Raw genomic sequence first — 20,478 nt, 5'->3', positions numbered from 1 at the left:
TACGGAAAAACACTTACTAAGAAAATCGAAAATGAATGAAGCGGACTTTGAAGCGGAAGAACAAGCCGGCTTCAGAGCGGGAAGATCTACGGTGGACCACCTCTTCTGTCTCACCCAAGCGATAGTAAAGAAAACAGCATTTCAGCAGGAAGTACACCTACTATATGTGGACCTAAAAAAGGCATACAATAACATCCCACAAAGTAAAATCTGGGAAGCCCTAGGGGACTAACATCAACTTGAACTTAATTAAAGCCATAAAGAATCTGTATAAGGACAATACAACTAGAATAAAAATAGCAAAAAGGATATCAAAAGGTTTTAGAGTGGATAAGGTCCTGAAGCTGTTGCCTCTCACCGACGTTGTTTAAAATATATCTGGAACAAGCTTTGAAAGCATGGAAACGAAAGTGTAAAGATATGTGCATCCCCACTAAATAACACAACTTTATATACTTTGAGCTTTGCAGACGATCAAGTAATTTTGGCCCGGGACTACGAAGACCTGGAGTATATGACCCGAAAATTAGTTGAAGAATATACCAAATCAATATAAATTCATATAATATAAGTAATTTTTCAGTTAGATTATGGTTTTTAATGTAATTCCTATCTTTATTCTCAATATTTCAATTACATAACTCTTGAAGTGGAGATGCTGTTTATGTGTTTAAGTATGTACTTACATTTTACATTATCTTGAGACATATGGTATGTATTGAACGTCTCAGGCAAAGAACAGCTGCTATTTAACAAGAAGAGACATGAAGAGAGAAAGTGAAGTAGAGAGAGGTGAAGAACGTTAGACTTATCTCAGACCAAATCAAAGATTTGTTTTAATACGTCAGTTTAATGGTTAAATAACTCAGTTATTTGGTACACTGGTGGTCAAAAAAGATTTTATGGCTTACTAATTGGTATATTAAACCACCCTGTACCCTGTAAATAACCGAGTTTCAGGGTGTTCATGTGGAAAGTGTCAAATTCAGTCCATTCTGTTTCTCCGTTTTCCCAACATTGGCTAAGTTAAGGACAGTAGATAAGTTTAGTATAGACTGTGTTATTTTGCACCTGATCTGTCACATTCAAACCTCAACTCAGCTTAAGTTGTAATTAAAAATCGGCTTGAAAGTGGCGGGGAAACAGGCATAACTCAGTTATTTGGCATTTTCAATAAAAATAGGGTGATCAAAAGAGGATTTTAAAACCTACAAATTGGTATATTGAACTGTAGCTCTTAAAATAACCCAGTTACAAGGTGTTAAAGTGGAAGGTGGTAGCGACATACAACACCACTAAATGAAACTTATTTATTCCAAATAAACTAAAAATACATAATATATTATTGGTATACAATCTATTATTATAATTTGCCGTAGTCCTCTTTGATAAAGTCAGCACAGCGTTCGCCGGTCATATAGGAAGTGGAATGTGGATGGCCCGAAACAGTTTCAGGAAAAATGCTAGTATCTGCGACCCTTAAATTCACAAATCCGTGAACCAATAATCGGTGATTCACAACCGACTTGGACGTGTCATTTCCCATCAAATTGGCTGAGGTTGCATGGAAATTCTGTGAAAAAATTATCTATTATTTACAGTAAAACAAAAATGTTTGTGGAAAAGCTAAATGCCTAAAGAAGGGTTATGGATCCTTTAAAATATCAAAGTTTTAAAAAAGTGAATAAAGAAACCAATAAAATGTTCGTTAATTACAAAGAAGATGGTAAAAGAACTGATGAAAGGATTATAAACCAAAATTGTGGTATTTCGATTTACTGTCATTTTGGATGATCAAGATATACCCAGCAAAGCTACATTCAATCAAATTTTGGCCCTCATAGCTAAGAACAACAACCTTTTAACAACTGAACCGTAAAGGTACATTTTGGTTCCTATAAATATATAAATTTTTTCTACGAATGTTTGCAAATAAGCTACTTTGCATACGTAAAAGTGTGCAAAGTGCACTTTCCCCGCACACTTTTTAAAATGCTGATTATACCTTGCAACAGTGGTTTTATCTAGACTATTACTACATAAACATCTGCTTAAATTTTGCGTAGAATTCAAAATGTAATAATAGTTCAGGGGTTTCATAAAAAAACACGACTTTTTTCAACATTATTCTTCCGTACAAGTTTAGGTAAATAAACCAACTTGTCTCGTCTTTGAAATGAGGCTTGTTTCCCTTAGAAACAAAGCTCATTGTCAAACACGCATTTATATGCAATTTAAAGTCTACAACAGTGTTTATTCTTACTTATTTAAGTTAAAAAAACTAGTTTTAATAATGGATATCACTGAAGATGAACTTCCGGAAGAGTGTTCTAAATGCCGCCAACATGGCTAGTTTGCAATTGCTGCCTCTCCAATCGCGGAGAAAAAATACGAGAAAACAGTACGAGTTGTTTACCCAATGGTGCGAACAAAAGGGGATAAAAACCTTAAAAGGAGAGGTTCTTTTAGCGTATTTTGTTACTTTAAGCAAAAAATTCAAACCTAACACAATGTGGTCAAAGTAGTCAATGCTCAAAAATGTAATAAAAATAAAAAGAGACATCGATATCGGTGAATTTTATAAGCTCACTGCATTTCTGAAAAAGCAGAATGTTGGTTTTAAACCTAAAAAGGCGAAAATTTTTACAAAAGAAGAAATATTCAGTTTTATGAACTCCGCACCCAGATGAAATTTACCTGTTAATTAAAGTTGCCACTATATTCGGACTGCTGGTGCATGTCGAAGGGAAGAGCTAGCCAATTTAACCACTACAGATATTGAAGACAAGGAAACCTCATAATTGTTAAAATTAGGGATTCCAAAAATCATACAGCAAGAAACTTTGTAATATCAGAAGAAGTTCATAACGGAACCTACCTGCAACTGTACAGAAGATACACCGGCCTACGTCCAAAAAAGTCAAACAATCGTTTTTTCCTAGTTTACAGAAAGGGTAAATGTTTTTCGCAATGTGTTGGAGTAAACAGTTTTGGAAAAATGCCTTCTGAAATAGCTATTTTTTGAAGTTGCCAAATCCAGAACTCTACACAGGGCACAGTTATCGTCGATCATCGGCAACGTTCCTGGCCGATTCTGGAGAAGGAATCACTGACATAAAACGCTTGGGGGGTTGGAAATCGACTACGGTAGCTGAAGAATACATTGATGAATCCACAAGTTATAAAAAAGGATTAAGTAACAAAATTCTGACCTTCAAGCCTAAAGAAAGTGAAGCAGTTCCAAGTACCAGTATTTTACCTTCAGTTGCTCAATCTGCGATCAATTTAAAAAACGCGAACCAACTGTACATTTAACATTAATGTTGTTAATAACAATAAATAGTTATAAGTTGTTGTTTTTAATATCAATAAAATTAAAAACAATATTTCATTCGTAGAAAAAATATTGTTCCTAACACGTGTGCAAAGTAGTTTTCCCCGCACTTGAAGCTTATCCGAACCCCGCTTCGCGTCGTTCGTCTAACTGTATTCGCGTGTGGGAAAACATAACTTTGCACACTGAATAGGAAAACTACTATTTCAGCACTTTATTCAGTGTATAGTGAACATGTCAAATAACTGAGTTATACAGGATGTCGTGATGGCTGAGGAACAGTCTTATAGGGTCACTCGGTACATCTAGTTTATAGTTTCAATGCACTCTTATCCCCGCGCATATAAAACATTGTAAAGCATACTTACTGCTATTGAAAACCTACCGTAGAACCATAGTGTCTTATAGCACATATATTCCATTTTCTAGAGTACTTTTGCCCTTACACCCAGGAGCATCCTGAAGAACTGGTTGCATTTGAAAATTACGGAAGGTTTCAGTTTCGTTCAAAGCTAGAGTCATATTTATAGCTTGCAGCATTACTTCCACATCGTCAGGATGTGCGTAGTTATTGGAATCGATTAAGGGCTTATCTTTGGGATCGCTGGATTTCAAAGTGATCGTTCCACGTGACTTTGGATGAAACAACGCGATGTAGAGGGTTAGGTCAGTTTCTTCGATTCCTTCCATTGAATCGACTGTTGCGTTACTGAACCTGTTTAACAACAATACGGTTTGTTGGTTAACCAGATACAATAAGAAATTCCCGAATTACCTGAACAGTTTTTGAACAGAAGTTGGACCTGCGTAGGGCTCAAAAGTCGCCAATTCGATATTGGGCCTACCCGCACTGTCACCATAGCTCGACCAAGCCACCACATTTGCCCCATTTGTTAAAGGTCTAAGATGATTCTGATAACGTTTCACTTGCTCCAAAAAAGTGTCATTATATAAAACATGGTCAGTTCTGAAACATACGTTGTGTTAGATTTGGTTGAAGTTACATCAGAACAACTCTTACTTTATGTAAAACCCTAAGAAGAACGAATGGTCCTGGTAATACTGACCTACCGGTAAGTCAGCAATGACTGGGATATCCAACGCTTCCAGGTCTTTGCTAGGCCCTATACCCGAATGTAACAGCAGAAATGCAGAGTTGTAAGGCCCTCCTAAAATTGAATTATGAAGTGTCTTAGAGACTTGGACCGTTAACAGAATATACGAAAAAAATAGAGGCATTTGAGATGTGGACCCACATAAGAATGCTCAGAGAACATGTCCAACGCAGAAGTGCCTAACAGAATGAGTATTTGGAGGTGTTAAAGGAGACGAAGAGAAAAAAGATCACCTATCTGGGTCACATAATGCAGGCTTCAAAATATGAGACACTCCACTTGATAATCTGGGAAAAAGGAGAATATATTGGCTGCGGAATCTGTGAGGTAATGGTTGTGCTTCTGCAGATTTATTTAGAGGAGCAGTTTTTAAGGTCAGGATGGAGAGGAGAAGAAGAATAATAAAACCGTTAAACGTTGTGATGGAAATGGAAGAACACTACTTAACTGGTTTCTAGTTCATAAACTAACCTGATATTATAATCTCCTTATTGGCATAGGCAATGTATTTAGTTTGATTTTTGACAAAGATAACTCCTGTTGCGGTCACGTTATCGTCGTCTATAATCACTTTGGTCACGTAACTATTGATACTGACTTCCAAATTGGTTCTATTTAGGGCACGGTTAATAAAACTGGTGACGGCACTGGCGCGTTCATTTCCCTTCATAGTCACCGCAATCCTAGAAACACCATCACTGGCCACCCCATTGAAATCTTCGTAGCTGAAGCCTTGTTCGTAGAAGGCATTTAGCAATGGTTCGGTCTGGAAAATGTAACAAGTTCAAATCGGTTTGTGTAACAAACCCTTTAATAGTACCGTTTCAGAGTCCACATCATTGCTAACAGTCAAATAGCCGTCGTGTCCATGGTACTCATCGTCTCTGGGTTCATAAGTGACATTTTCAGATTTAATGTAATAGGGCAGCACTTCTTCCCAAGTCCAGTTTTGCGCACCATACACGTCAACCTATGAAAAATGCAGAAAAACTATTTTCAAAACAGGAATATGGTGGTGTATTTAAATTTATCGTTTAGAAGTAGTGAAAGGAAGGAAGACAATCGACAATAAATTGCAGTCTGAATAAACGAATTTTTAAACTATACCTAGTATTAAATAACAAGTTTTTAGACTATTCAGTACAAATCTGGACTCTCACAAGTCTTGAATGATCAGTTTTACACGACTTTCGAGTCTGAAAAAATTGCACGCCAGTAAAAATTAGTCCAAAATCCTGTTTTTTTTTAAACTATTTTCTGTGTCAAATATTAACTAGAGAACCTCACAGATGACCAGAATTGTATCCTTTTGAACTATTTTAAAGTAAAAAAATACAATAACCCAAGTAGACATTTTTGTCAGTTTTAAATAATATCCAGTGAGCGTAGAAAATATAGAGTGGGAAAATGAAGACTCTGACAGATAAAAGCAACAAAAAAAAATTTTTAAACTGAAATTTGTGTCTTCCATAGGAAGCGTTCTTCAGGAAAATTATGTCAATTTATTTTTTGATGGCTATTGGCGTTTCAAGATAAGAATTACCTACTCCCTCTGGTGATCAGTTTTGAAAACAGTTTCGGGCATTCCAGCTGTCATTTCTCTGTTTGTTTAAGTTGATTTTGGTTAGGAATTTAGCACTATAGTTTCATAAATATGAAATGACATCAGTGTCATATTATTTATAATGTTAGGTTAGAACCGTGTTGCCCGATTTTAGTTCAAATGGCGCTGCGATCTTAACTTGAAATCGAATAGTGAATTATTGACACTTAAAACTGGACCACCCTGTATAATCACGTTCAGAAATTCGTATTATTAAAAATATAGCAGACAGCCAGAAGCAGTGCACAATGTCCAGTCATCAGTCTCCTGCAACACCATGTAGTCATTCCGAATCAATGAATGTATTTTTAATAATACTGTTACGGTTTGGGCCTACTATGCTCGATACTCGATGAAACCGATGCGCCGCATTATCTGGCCGGGCGCGTGTTAAAGTAGGCCACACTTAGGAAGCGACACCTGGATGCATCTTTGATATTCGAGGCAAATCGCGAAGCGTTTTGCGGTCATTCTAGAACGTGGTTTGCGAATATAAAAGAAGCGGTGTCGACGACGGCGTAGTAATGTAGTGTAGTAGTGAATTTGGGAACGCGGTAAAGTTTAAATAGTGGAATAATTGTGGAATTGTAGTAGTGTTTTTAGTAGCTGAGTTAATTATTGTACGGAGTGTTTTGGAGTGTAAATAAATTTATTAATTGTTGAGTTAAATTGATTTTGTGTGAACCCACGGGAAAACCGTAACAATACGATTTTCTGGTGGTGACTGGTGACGGTATTCTATTTCCTTACAAATCACTTGTGTATATTTACCCATCTTTGGAAATCACCGGGATGAGCTCGAAGGTAAAATCCCCCATTTATACTGGACGCCCCTCCTAAAACTCTACCACCCCTAAGAGCGCACTGCTTATTTTCCATCCCTAAAATTATAACACTCCTCACAATTTTAAAACTTTTAGCACGTTTGGCTTAAACAGCCCACCTTGACAAGCGTAAGTTTGTGGTACCGTTACGTATCCGATATCATCTTCGCTGGTTGCAACATATCCGTACATGGACAATAACTTATTTAGGTCGGTTACGTTAGGGCCTGCTTCTAAAAGTAGAACCTTCCATTCTCCAATTTCAGTTAATCGATTTGCGATAACCGAACCGGCCGGACCCGAACCCACGATAATAAAATCGTATGTTCCATATTCTGAAATTATTAATTATTTTCCTAACAAGTGCGGAAAGTTATATTTTACGCAAGTAAACTGACCGAAGGACATGTTTTTGAGCATCAGTGTGCGTAAAAGACACTTTTTGCAAGTCTTAGGAATAATATTTTATCTACCAGCACGGTAACGCCAGAGAGATAATTCTAGAAAGGTTTTTTAATTACAACAACAATAAAGTAAATGAGCATCTTATGTAATAAATTTATAATATGAAAGTTGGGTAAAACCTCAAAAAATGTATGACAGCACTGTAAATGGCAGACACGATTAGCTTAGAACACGCTGTATATGTTCAACAGTGGAGTGGACAATAAATGTTTGTTTTAATCAATTTTACTTTCTAGATACAACCAACGTGTTGTAGTGTAGGTAATCACCCGGTATATAGTCATGTTGTTGATAATTGCCAGAAACTATGTAGAAATACCAGAATCTCAGGCAATGCTAGAATCTATCTGGCATTGCTAGAAGCTATCTGCCAGAAAAACCAGAAGCTATGTGGCTTTGCCAAAAACTATCTGGCAATATCCGAAATTATCTGACATTACAAGAAATTATCTGCTAGGTGCAAGAAACTATCTGCCAATGCTAGAACCTAATTGGCATTGCCAAAATCTATCTGGCAATTACCGAAAAATGTCTGCCAATGCTAAAATCTATTTGGCATTGCCAGAAGCTATCTGACAATTTTCTTAAATTATCTGCCAATGTTATATCTGGAATTGCTAGAAACTATCTGCCAATTTCCGGAAACTATCTTCTAATGTTACAATCTAGCTGGTATTGCCAGAAACTATCTGAAAACTGCAAGAAACTATCTGCCAATGCTAGAATCTATCGGTAATTGCCAAAAACTATCTGCCATCTATCTGGCATCGCAAAAAACTATCTGACAATGATAGATATCTATCTGGCATTGCCAAAATCTATCTGTTAATGCTAGAATCTATCTACAAACTATCAAACAATTGCCAGAAATTATCTGCAATGCTATAATCTATCTGCCAAAGCTGGAAAATATCCGGAATTGCCAAAATCTATCTGCCAATGCTAGAATCTATCTGGCATTGCCACAAACTATCAGACAATTGCCAGAAACTATCTGGCAAAGGTATAGAATTTATCTGAAATTGCTAAAATCTATCTGTCCATGCTGGAATCTATCTGGCATTGTCATAAACTATCTGCAATGCTAGAATCTATCTGACATTGCCACAAACTATCAGACAATTGCCAGAAACTATCTGCCAAAGCTATAAAATTTATCTGGAATTACCAAAATATATATCTGTCAATGCTAGAATCCATCTGGCATTGCAAAAAAACTATCTGGTAATTACGAGAAACTATCTGACAGAGCTATCGAATCTATCTGGAATTACCAGAATCTGTGTGCCAATGCTAAAATCTCTCTGACAATTTTCAGAAAGTATCTAGCAATGCCAGGCGCTATCTGGCTTTGCCAGAAAATATCTGAATATCTGACAATTACCAGAAACTATATGACAATTGCTAGGAAAAATCTAGCATTTTCAGAAACTCTTAAAAAAATCATTCATCAATGTAGACAAATTCTTACCGATTGGTTCTTGGTTAGTTGCGTTAAGGTATTCGGATAAGTCATCGGGAGGTTCATAGTTGTTCGTTTCTTCTATTAATGCTTCCAATTCGTCAGCTAGTTGCGTAGTATTCGCATTTTCTCCAAACGGAACAACGGCCCGAATACAAAGTATGAACAAAAGTGGTAGCGTCCACATGTCGAGGAACCATTGAATAGTAGTGCTATGACGGTTTCTTCATATTTATATAAGTATTCTACCAAGGCAACCAGTTAATGATTTATTTTGTTATCAAAGTAGGAACCTAAAATGTAGTGTAATCACCTATATAATTACATACCTATTGGTTTAAACAAGGTTTAAACTGTTGCACACGTTAAGTTTTAACTAAATTGTCTGATTTTTTTCCTTTTTGTTATCTAAAAGTTGTCAGCTTACACAACACCGATTGATCAACAGCCAAGTATCACACAAAATGTTGAATTTCTCTAAAAAAAAAACTCAAAAAACCAACAAATTTATGCTCAAGACGTTTTAATAAAATAGTATAGGTATTTGATTAGAAGTACAAAAATAAAGGTTTTCCGTGCGCGTATGACCAACCGGAAGTCATGCAAGCACGGAAAACCAATTTTTGGACGAATTATGAACGATATTTTTCATTATACTTCTTTGAAAACGAAGGCATTAAAACCAGACTTAGACAGAAAAAAATTTGAATTTGAATTTTTTGTATACAAAATGCATAAAAGAGGATTTGAAAAGCTACAAGATGATATACTTATTTTTTCTGTAATTAACAAAATGGCAAATTTAAAGGCTGTTAAAATGAAAACTGTCATATATTCAATATATTTTAATCTAATTTATCATTTTAAAGTTTATTATTTGAAATTTTAATAGTATTATACAGACAGGGTGGTAAAAACAGAATTTTAGAAGAAATAAATATACTGAATCACACTGTATCTCTCGAAATAATTGAGTAAGAAACTGTTAAATTAAATGACACAATAAATTGAGTCCTAAAAAATGTCCTGAAGGCTTATTTCCTTATCCTATTACTGATGTTTTATGTTTCACCTAATTCAGCAATTATTTACTATTTCTGGCATTGAAAAGTAAGGTATATCTTTACCGCGGTATGTTGATTACTGTTTATTTTACTTGAATGTTGTGACTTTGATAGTCCTGTCAGTCAGTGAAAATGAGCCAAAGCTGACCTCTGTAGCTCCTCACGTTACCGAGGTATTAAATTTCAAAAAGTAGTAAAAAAAGACAATTAAAATTTTTTGATAAATGAAAAATTTTAAAGTGCTTTTTTGTACTTATTTCATCTAATTTAAGGTTCTTTGGTATTAATTTGCCCTTTGCTGTGCATTGGAACCTCCATGGAGAAAAAAAAATTCTCAAGATTGCACTTTTTGTAAAAATAAGCATTTTTTCAATTTTTTAATGATTGTTAGTTTTTTATTTGAACTCTTATAGATTTCACTTAAACGCCATTAAAAAGAGGATACAAAATGAGCCATAGCTGGCTTCTCTAGCTCTTTCTGGGTCGCCCTCTTTTTCTTCTCCCCTGTGGTGTCCACTTAAGGATTTGCTTGGGTAGTCTTTCTTCTCCCATCCTCTGGACGTGTCCATACCATTTGAGTTGCGCCACGTGTATGTCCTCTACTACTGTATGTATGACATTCATAATTTCTTAAATCCGTTCATTTCGGATCCTTTCCGACCTTGATTTCTACAAAAGTCCATCTCGGTTACCTTTAACGAGTTCTCTGAGCGTTGTTTTAATTGCCACACTTCACTGTCGTATGTGATTATGCTTTTGATGATGCTATTGTATATTTGGTGTTTATTGACTTTCGATATGCTTTTGTCCCATAATACACTGTTTAGAAGGTTGATGACTCTACGTCTCTGGATGTTGCCCTCTTGGATTTTGGTACCGTTGTTCGTAATGTACATTCCCAGGTATTTATATTTGTTGCAGGGTTTTATTCTCTGTTGTGTATCTTCGAGGATAACTTCTTGTTGTATGCACATATATTCGGTTTTATTTTTCGTTCACTTCAAGGCCCCATTTGGTATATTCTTCAACTAATTTCCGGGTCATATACTCCAGGTCTTCGTAGTCCTGGACCAAAATTACTTGATCGTCTGCAAAGCTCAAAGTATATAAAGTTGTGTTATTTAGTGGAATGCCCATATCTTTACACTTTCGTTTCCATGCTTTCAAAGCTTGTTCCAGATATATTTTAAACAACGTCGGTGAAAGGCAGCATCCTTGCTTCAGACCCTTATCTACTCTAAAATCTTTTGATATCCTTTTTGCTATTTCTAGTTGTATCGTCATTTAAAGATTCTTTATGGCTTTAATTAAGTTGATGTTAGTCCTCTCTAGGGCTTCCCAGATTTTGCTTTGTGGGATGTTATCGTATGCCTTTTTTAGGTCCACATATAGTAGAGGTGTACTTCCTGCTGAAATGCTATTTTGCCTCAATGAGACAGAAGAGGTGGTCCACTGTAATTCTTCCCGCTCTGAAGCCGGCTTGTTCTTCCGCTTTTCTTTTCCATTTGTCAGGTACTTCCGCTTCGTTGATGCAATTTTGAAATAAGTTGGTAAGTTGTTTAAAAAGTTTGTCGGTTCCGTACTTAAATAACTCAGGCGGTATATTCCCTGGTCCAGCAGATTTTCCATTTTTTAAAAGCTTACAAGTATTTTTTGTCTCTATATAATTTATTCTAATTGGAGTTCAAATCATCCCATTTTTTTAGGGTTATCGGTGATATTATGTTCCTTTTGTTATCTTGTCTTAGCGACTTTAGTAGTCTCCAACTCTCAGTGCTTCTAGTGTCTCCCAAGTAGGTATTTATTGTATTTATGCTTAATAACTCAGGTATCTAACATGTTTACTATAGACACTGCAAAAGGTGGTGAAAAGAAGAATTCAAAGGTAATTTAACCACCCTGTAACAGTTAAAATCACCAATTTATAGGGTGTTAAAGTGGAAAGTGTCAAATTCAGTCCACTCTGTATTAACGGTTAAATAAATCAGTTATTTAACATTTTTACTACAAATGCTATCAGGTGATCCAAAGAAGGTAGCAAGGCACCTAAAAACTGATATAGATAAGTTTAGTATAGACTGTGTTATTTTGCACCTGATCTGTCACATTCAAACCTCAACTCAGCTTAAGTTGTAATTAAAAATCGGCTTGAAAGTGTCGGGGAAACAGGCATAACTCAGTTATTTGGCATTTTCACTTAAAATAGGGTGATCAAAAGAGGATTATAAAACTTACAAATTGGTATATTGAACTGTAGCTCTTAAAATAACTGATGGTTGAAATAATATGTGGTAGCGACATACAACACCACTAAATGAAACTTGTATTTATCTCAGATAAACCAGAAATACATAATACCTATATTATTGGTATACAATCTATTATTATAATTTGCCGTAGTCCTCTTTGATAAAGTCAGCACAGCGTTCGCCGGTCATATAGGAAGTGGAATGTGGATGGCCCGAAACAGTTTCAGGGAAAATACTAGTATCTGCCACCCTTAAATTCACAAATCCGTGAACCAATAATCGATGATTCACAACCGACTTGGACGTGTCATTTCCCATCAAATTGGCTGAGGTTGGATGGAAATACTGTGGAAAAATTATCTATTATTTATAGTAAAACAAAAATGTTTGTGGAAAAGCTGAATGCCCAAAGAAAGGTTATGGATCCTTTAAAATATCAAAGTTTAAAAAAGTGAATAAAGAAACCAATAAAATGTTCGTTAATTAAAAAGAAAATTAATGATTTTCTCACATCATATGAGAGAGAACAAAAAATTCAAGAAAATGTGGTGAAGGAACTGTGGTATTTCGATTTACTGTCATTTTTGGATGATATCGATTTTGAAAATATCAATTTGTCAATTAAGTATGTGTGTTTTAGAAAATCTGAAATTTCACACAAAACGGTACTTAAATATCTCAGAAACGGATACAAATAGGTATATGAAATTAGACATAAAATAGGTTCAAAAAAGAAACAATGTACAAGGTGTTTAACCGGAACTGTCACAATTTTGAAAATATTTTAGAATTTAGATGAACTGCCTTCATGGACTTCGGTACATCACTATATTTTCAGAATTATAGTCATTATTACGGTTCTTCGATAGTAGATTGCGACGATTCATGATAGACCACCCTGTACAGAGGATTCAATTCAAAATAAAATTTTAATTTTGGCAAGCTTTACTGTCTTCAAACACACTTGCGGTTGTCACTAGTACGTCTACAACGGAAGAAATAGTCAACAAACCAAATAATAGACTAAATGTATTTGTGTTCCACTACCATCTACCTTGTTTTTTAATAAAAAGTAGGTATGCAACGGGTGGTAAAAGAATTTTATGGCACGAGGGCATAAATTCATTTTTTGACCCTAAAGGTACATTTTCAGTTTTTTTGTACATACATCTAGTTTATAGTTTCAATGTACTCATATGCATGCGCATATAAAATATATTGTAAAATATGAATACTTACAGCTATTGAAAACCTACCGTAGAACCATAGTGTCTAATCGCACATATATTCCATTTTCTAGAGCCCTTTTTGCCCTTACACCCAGGAGCATCCTGAAGAACTGGTTGCATTTGAAAATTACGGAAGGTTTTAGTTTCCTTCAAAGCTAAAGTCATTTTTATAGCTTGTAGCATTACTTCCACATCGTCAGGATCTGCGTAGTTATTGGAATCGATTAAGGGCTTATCTTTGGGATCGCTGGATTTCAAAGTGATCGTTCCACGTGACTTTGGATGAAACAACGCGACGAAGAGGGATAGGTCAGTTTCTTCGTTTCCTTCCATAAAATCGACTGTTGCGTTACTGAACCTGTTTAACAACAATACGGGTTGTGGGTTAACCAGATACAATAAGAAATTCGATTACCTGAACATTTTTTGAACAGAAGTTGGTTCTGCGTAGGGCTCAAAAGTCGCCAATTCGATATTGGGCCTACCCGCACTGTCACCATAGCTCGACCAAGCCACCACATTCGCCTGGTTTGTTAAAGGTCTAAGATGATTCTGATAACGTTTCACTTGCTCCAAAAAAGTATAATTATATAAAGTACGGTTAGTTCTGAAACACACGTTGTGTTAGATTTGGTTGAAGTTACATCAGAACAATTGTTACTTTATGTAAAACCCTAAGAACAACGCATGGTCCTGGTAATACTGGCCTACCGGTAAGTCAGCAATTACTGGAATATCCAACGCTTCCAGGTCTTTGCTAGGCCCTATACCCGAATGTAACAGCAGAAATGCAGAGTTGTAAGGCCCTCCTAAAATTGAATTATAGCAATAAAAACGTTTTAGAACACCTTAACAGAACGTATACGAAAGAAAAATAGAGGCATTTGAGATGTGGATCTACATAAGAATGCTCAGAGAACATGACCAACGCAGAAGTGCCTAACAGAATGAATAAAGAGTATTTGGAGGTGTTAAAGAGAAGAAAGATCACCTATCTGGGTCACATAATGCAGGCTTCAAAATATGAGACACTCCACTTGATAATCTGGGAAAAAGGGGAATATATTGGCTGCGGAATCTGTGAGAATGGTTGTGCTTCTGCAGATTTATTTAGAGGAGCAGTTTTTAAGGTCAGGATGGAGAGGAGAAGAATAATAAAACCGTTAAACGTTGTGGAAATGGAAGAACACTACTCAACTAGTTTCTAACCTGATATTATAATCTCCTTATTGGCATAGGCAATGTATTTAGTTTGATTTTTGACAAAGATAACTCCTGTTGCGGTCACCTTATCATCGTCTATAATCACTTTGGTAACGTAACTATTAATGCTGACTTCCAAATTGGTTCTATTTAGGGCACGGTTAATAAAACTGGTGACGGCACTGGCGCGTTCATTTCCTTTCATAGTCACCGCAATCCTAGAAACACCATCACTGGCCACCCCATTGAAATCTTCATAGCTGAAGCCTTGTTCGTAGAAGGCATTTAGCAATGGTTCGGTCTGGAAAATGTAACAAGTTCAAATCGGTTTATGTAACAAACCCTTTCATAGTACCATTTCAGAGTCCACGTCATTGCTAACAGTCAAATAGCCGTCGTGTCCATGGTACTCATCGTCTCTGGGTTCATAAGTGACATTTTCAGATTTAATGTAATAGGGCAGCACTTCTTCCCAAGTCCAGTTTTGCGCACCATACACGTCAACCTATGAAACCAGTAAATTTACTTTGAAACGGTGAAAATTGACTTAGGAAGCTTAACTATTGTCTTTGTAACCAGTTTGCATGGTTTTCAGACAAATTGAAAGAATTTAGTCTTGAAAATTGACTTGTAAACTGTGACAATTGACTTGAGAGGCTAAAAAACTGTCTTTGTAGTCAGTTGTCACAGTTTTCAGATAAATTGACAAACTTTAGTACTGAAAAATGACTTGTAGACATTAAAAAATACTTTCTCTAGAATTTTTGGACTACAAATTCATACATTTAAACCTTGAAAATTGACTTGGACACCAAAAAGTGACTCTGAACCAATGAAAAGTGACATCGAAAAGTTTTCATAATTTAAAAACACATTTCAATATTTTAATTAATATTTTAGAAAATAGTCTTAATACAGGATATTGACATTAGATCCATAAAAAATGACTTTAAGACTGACTTTTCAAATTGTTTTACTTTGCTTTTCATTTTCTTAGAACTCTGGACTGGATTTAGGACTTTAAAACAGCTTTCAGCTTGGAGAATTGAGTTTCAATGCTATCTTAACCAAGTTTTTGACATAAAAAACAGTTTTTACATTTTCCATAGGCTTAAAAATGACATTTGAAGCTTTGTCACTATTAAATTGCCTTCTAGACACGTCATATTGTTAAAAATGAGAGTATTTCTCAGAAATCTAGACTGTTTTTAGTTCTTCAAGGCTGTTTTCGGTTTGAAAAATCTAATTTAAAGGCTCTTCACGATCTTTTTTGAATGATCAGTTTTACACGACCTTTAGTCTGAAAAAATGAACGCCAGTAAAAATTAGTCCAAAAATCCTGTTTTTTGACCCTGAAACTAGTTAATTTTCAGGGTCAAAAATTAACTAGTAATCCTCACAGATGACCAGATTTGAATCCCTTTGAACCATTTTAAAGTAAAAAATACAATAACCCAAGTAGACATTTTTGTCATTTTTAAATAATATCCAGTGAGCGTAGAAAATAGAGTAGGAAAATAAAAAATATCCCTATATCGACGCTTCTAAACTATTTTGACGAATGTCATTCACAGTGTCACATAACGAGTATTCCTTTCATAAGTACTTGTTCCAAAATTGGGCCAACGGTCTGACAGTTAAAAGCAAAAAAAACGATTTTTCACGAATAGTGAATTATTTACAGTTAGAACTGGACCACCCTGTATAATCACGTTCAGAACCAGTGCCAATGTCATCAGTCTCGTGCAACACCATAGGTCTGTTCGTAGAGAGAATCTCCAACTAGTAATCAGAGAAATAGATACATCCATTGGCCCGAAGTCAGAAAACGTCATAGTCACGTGAGCATGACAATGACATTTTTTTTGCTCCTTTTTACATCACCTTTTCGCTGCTTGGCCAATCTGGATGGGACCTACAGTTTATCGTGGGTTACTATGTAGTAAATGATCTACTAGGTGTGTGATTCTACACTGTTTTCCTCCCACAGGATATCCGATCCAATCTTTTGCAGTGTAAATTCGTTTTGCACACCCTGGTTGTAAACGTAGCAATTTGATCGATTTGAAAAATCGGCCGCACCCGGTTACCCAGCACCGAATTGTTATCAGCTTCCAATGAAACTTGACATTTACTGTTTCTGAGTTGAAAACCAGTTAGGGACTGCCTCTCCGAACAGACCTCATGTAGTCATTCCGAATATCTGCTTCAATGAATGTATTTTTAATAATACGAATTTCTGGTGGTGACAATATTCTAGTTTCTTGCAAATCACTTGTGTATATTTACCCATCTTTGGAAATCACCGGGATGAGCTCGAAGGTAAAATCCCGAATTTATACTGGACGTCCCTCCTAAAACTCTACCACCCCTAACAGCGCACTGCTTATTTTCCATACCTAAAATTATAACACACCTCACAATTTTAAAACTTTTAGCACGTTTGGCTTAAACACCCCACCTTGACAAGCGTAAGTTTGTGGTACTGTTACGTATCCCATTTCATCTTCGCTGGTTGCAACATATCCGTACATGGACAATAACTTATTTAGGTCGGTTACGTTAGGGCCTGCTTCTAAAAGTAGAACCTTCCATTCTCCAATTTCAGTTAATCGATTTGCTACAACCGAACCGGCCGGACCCGAACCCACGATAATAAAATCGTATGTTCCATATTCTGAAATTATTAATTATTTTCCTAACGAGTGTGGAAAGTGATATTTTACGCAAGTCAAGTGCCCAAAGAACATGTTTTTGAGCATCAGTGTGCGTAAAAGTCACTTTCCGCAAGTGGTTTTAAGGAATAATTGTCTACGACCAGACAGTCGAAAGATAATTCTGGAAAGGTTTTTTAATTACAAGAACAATAAAGTAAATGAAGAGCATCTCTTTTAATAAATTTATAAATTAAAAATATGGAAATTGGACAGCTATGTAAATGGCAGACACGATTAGCTTAGAACACGCTGTATATGTTCTACAATGGAGTGCACAATAAATGTTTTGATTCAAACCTGTTTTTCAAATCAATTTTACTTTCTCAATACAACTGACGTCCTGTCTTAGGTAATCACCCGGTACATAGTAATCTTGTTGATAATAGCCCGAAACTATCTAGAAATGCCAGAATCTGTAAGGGAATGCTAGAAGCTATCTGCCAATGCTTTTTAAATTAATTAGCAAAACCAGAAGCTATGTGGCTTTGCCAAAAACTATTTGCCTAGAAACTATCTGGCATTATCAGAAACTATCTGGGCATTGCCTGAAACAATCTAACATTAGCAGAAATTACCTGACATTACAAGAAATTATCTGATAATTGCCAGAAACTATCAGGCATTGCAAGAAAGTATCTACCAATGCTAGAACCTATCTGCCAAACTTCCTAACTTCCAAACTCTATCTGGCAAATACCGAAAAATGTCTGCCAATACTAGAAATCTATTTGGCGTTTCCAGAAACTATCTAACAATTTTTGGAAATTATCTGTCAATGTTACAATGTATCTGACAACTATCTATTGCAAGAAACTGTCTGCAATTGCTATAATCTATCGGGAATTGCCAAAAACTATCTGCCAATGCTAAAATCTATTTGGCGCATTGCCAGAAACTATCTGATAAATTCCGGAAAATAACTGCCAATGTTACAATCGATCTGGCATTGCCAAAATGTATCTGCCAATGCTAGAATCTATCTGGAATCGCCAAAAACTATCTGACAATGATAGATATCTATCTGGCATTGCCAAAATCTATCTGTGAATGCTAGAATATATCTGGCATTCCGACAGACAATTGCCAGAAACTATATGCAATGCTAGAATCTATCTACCAAAGCTAGAATCTATTTGGAATTGCCAAAATTTATCTGCCAATGCTTGAATTTATCTGACATTGCCACAAACTATCAGACAATTGCCAGAAACTATCTGCCAATGCTAGAATCTATCTGGCATAGCAAAAAACTATCTGACAATTACGAGAAACTATCTGACAAAGCTATAGAATCTGAAATTAGCAGAATCTGTCTGCCAATGCTAGAATATATCTGGCATTGCCTGAAACTATCTGCCAATGCTAGAATCCTTGACAATTTCCAGAAATTATCTAGCAATGCCAGGCGCTGTGAATTGCCAGAAGATATCTGGCATTGTCACAACAATCTAGCAATATGCCAGAAGCTATCTGGCTTTGCCAAAAACTCTGGCAATTACTAGAAACTATCACGCATTGCCAGAAACTATATAACAATTGCTAGGAAAAATCTAGCATTGTCAGAAACTCATAAAAAAATCATTCATCAATGTAGAAAAATTCTTACCGATTGGTTCTTTGTTAGTTGCGTTAAGGTATTCAGATAAGTCATCGGGAGGTTCATAGTTGATCGCTTCTTCTATTAATGCTTCCAATTCTTCAGCTAGTTGCGTAGTATTCGCATTTTCTCCAAACGGAACAACGGCCCGAATGCAAAGTATGAACAAAAGTAGCGTCCACATCTCGTCGAGAAATCATTGAATAGTCCCGTTATGACCTTTTTTTCATATTTATATAAGTATTCTACCAAAACAACCTGATTTTTTTTGTTATCAAAATGCAAACGTAAAATGTAGGGTTAATGCTCCTATCACATTTGCATATACTTATTGGCTTAAACTGTCGCACACGTTAAGTTTTAACTAAAAAGACTGATTTTCTTTTCATTTTGTTATCTAAAAGTTCAACAAATTGATCAACAACCAAGTATCGGTCAAAATGTTGAATTTCTCTAAAAAAACTCAAGAAACCAACAATGCGATAAAGTGCACTTTTCAGTACCGGATGCGGTAATAGTATATTCTATATTAAGAAGAAAAAATAATAACTGTATATTTGATTTTTGTATTCATTTGATTTCTTAATTAAGAACACACTTCATTGAGTTTTTAATTTAGTTAAAAAAAAATAAAAAAATTTGAGTTTTAATTTTTTGTATACAAAATGCAAAAAAGAAAATTTGAAAAGCTACAAGATGATATACTTATTTTTTCTGTATTTACCAAAATGGCAAATTTAGGGGCTGTTAAAATGAAAACTTAGTCATATATTCAATATATATTTATCATTTTAAAGTTTATTATTTGAAATTTTTATAGTATTATACAGACAGGGTGGTAAAAACTTGAGTTAGAAACTGTTAAATTAAATAACACAATAAATTGAGTACAATCTCTGTCTTTATTATTAAAAAACTCAGTTACTTTTATGTACTATAGCTATTTATGTACCAAGGGCGTTAGAGAGAATATAATGTCCTGAAGGCCTGAGGTACAGGTTTCGGCCTGAAGTTTTATGTTTTTCCTAATTCAGCAACGGTACTTTTTTGTACTTACTTCATCTAATTTAAGGTCCTTTGGTATAAATATGCTCTTTGCTGTGTATTGGAACCCTGCTGGAGTAAAACAAAATATTGCCAAAATTGCACTTTTTGCCAAAAATAGCATTTTTTCAATTTTTGAAATTGAATAATTTTTTTATTTGAACTTTTATAGATTTGGCCTCTCTAGCTCTTCATGTTACCGAGATATTGAATTTCAAAAAGTAGTAAAAAAAAAACCTGATATATACCTTCAATTTTTCTGAAAAATGAAAAATAATAAGTGCTTTTTTTGTACTTATTTTATCTAATTTAAGGTACTTTGGTATTAATATGTCCTTTGCTGTGCATTGGAATCCTCCTGGAGAAAAATAAAAAATTGGCAAAACTGCACTTTTTGTCGAAATAGCATATTTTCCAATTTTTGTCTGTGAAAAAAAATTTTGCACCTGATCTGTCACATTCAAACCTCAGCTTAGCTTAAGTTGTAATTAAAAATCGGCTTAAGTGTCGGGGAAACGGGCATAACTCAGTTATTTGACATTTTCACTAAAAATAGGATGATCAAAAGAAGA

General features: G+C 35.2%; 2 protein-coding genes across 2 annotated transcripts; both read right to left on the bottom strand.

Annotated features, from left to right (window-relative positions):
• Nucleotides 1-1,296: 1,296 nt before the first annotated feature.
• Nucleotides 1,297-9,048, bottom strand: LOC145725019 (glucose dehydrogenase [FAD, quinone]-like). Its single transcript, XM_081973537.1, has 9 exons — nt 8,813-9,048; nt 6,996-7,211; nt 6,824-6,933; nt 5,270-5,419; nt 4,921-5,215; nt 4,356-4,503; nt 4,110-4,301; nt 3,720-4,049; nt 1,297-1,573 (listed from the first exon to the last, which is right to left on the bottom strand). The coding sequence occupies exons 1-8, from the start codon at nt 8,988-8,990 to the stop codon at nt 3,737-3,739; spliced, it is 1,602 nt and encodes a 533-aa protein (XP_081829663.1). The 5' UTR covers nt 8,991-9,048; the 3' UTR covers nt 1,297-1,573; nt 3,720-3,736.
• Nucleotides 9,049-12,177: 3,129 nt separating this feature from the next.
• On the bottom strand, nt 12,178-19,061 carry LOC145725028 (L-sorbose 1-dehydrogenase-like). The gene is made up of 9 exons (XM_081973549.1): nt 18,872-19,061; nt 17,010-17,225; nt 16,838-16,947; nt 14,904-15,053; nt 14,555-14,849; nt 14,007-14,154; nt 13,761-13,952; nt 13,373-13,703; nt 12,178-12,461 (listed from the first exon to the last, which is right to left on the bottom strand). The coding sequence occupies exons 1-9, from the start codon at nt 19,044-19,046 to the stop codon at nt 12,252-12,254; spliced, it is 1,827 nt and encodes a 608-aa protein (XP_081829675.1). The 5' UTR covers nt 19,047-19,061; the 3' UTR covers nt 12,178-12,251.
• Between the last annotated feature and the right edge of the window lie 1,417 nt (nt 19,062-20,478).

Source organism: Ips typographus, linkage group LG2 (assembly GCF_016097725.1).
Source record: "Ips typographus isolate SLU linkage group LG2, UJ_Ityp_2.0, whole genome shotgun sequence".
In the NCBI taxonomy this organism is placed as follows: Eukaryota; Metazoa; Arthropoda; class Insecta; order Coleoptera; family Curculionidae; genus Ips; species Ips typographus.
The sequence above is the reverse complement of the archived record's forward strand: the minus strand, read 5'-3'. Positions and strand labels throughout refer to the sequence as shown.

What these genes read in the sequence shown, in the direction of transcription:
- LOC145725019 (XM_081973537.1), bottom strand. Translation starts at nt 8,990, where the DNA reads ATGTGGACGCTACCACTTTTGTTCATACTTTGTATTCGGGCCGTTGTT. An exon ending in AACTAACCAAGAACCAATCG is followed by an intron (nt 7,212 to 8,812) that starts GTAAGAATTTGT and finishes TAATAATTTCAG; the next exon opens with AATATGGAACATACGATTTT. An exon ending in TAAGGAGATTATAATATCAG is followed by an intron (nt 4,504 to 4,920) that starts GTTAGTTTATGA and finishes ATTCAATTTTAG; the next exon opens with GAGGGCCTTACAACTCTGCA.
- LOC145725028 (XM_081973549.1), bottom strand. Translation starts at nt 19,046, where the DNA reads ATGTGGACGCTACTTTTGTTCATACTTTGCATTCGGGCCGTTGTTCCG. An exon ending in AACTAACAAAGAACCAATCG is followed by an intron (nt 17,226 to 18,871) that starts GTAAGAATTTTT and finishes TAATAATTTCAG; the next exon opens with AATATGGAACATACGATTTT. An exon ending in TAAGGAGATTATAATATCAG is followed by an intron (nt 14,155 to 14,554) that starts GTTAGAAACTAG and finishes ATTCAATTTTAG; the next exon opens with GAGGGCCTTACAACTCTGCA.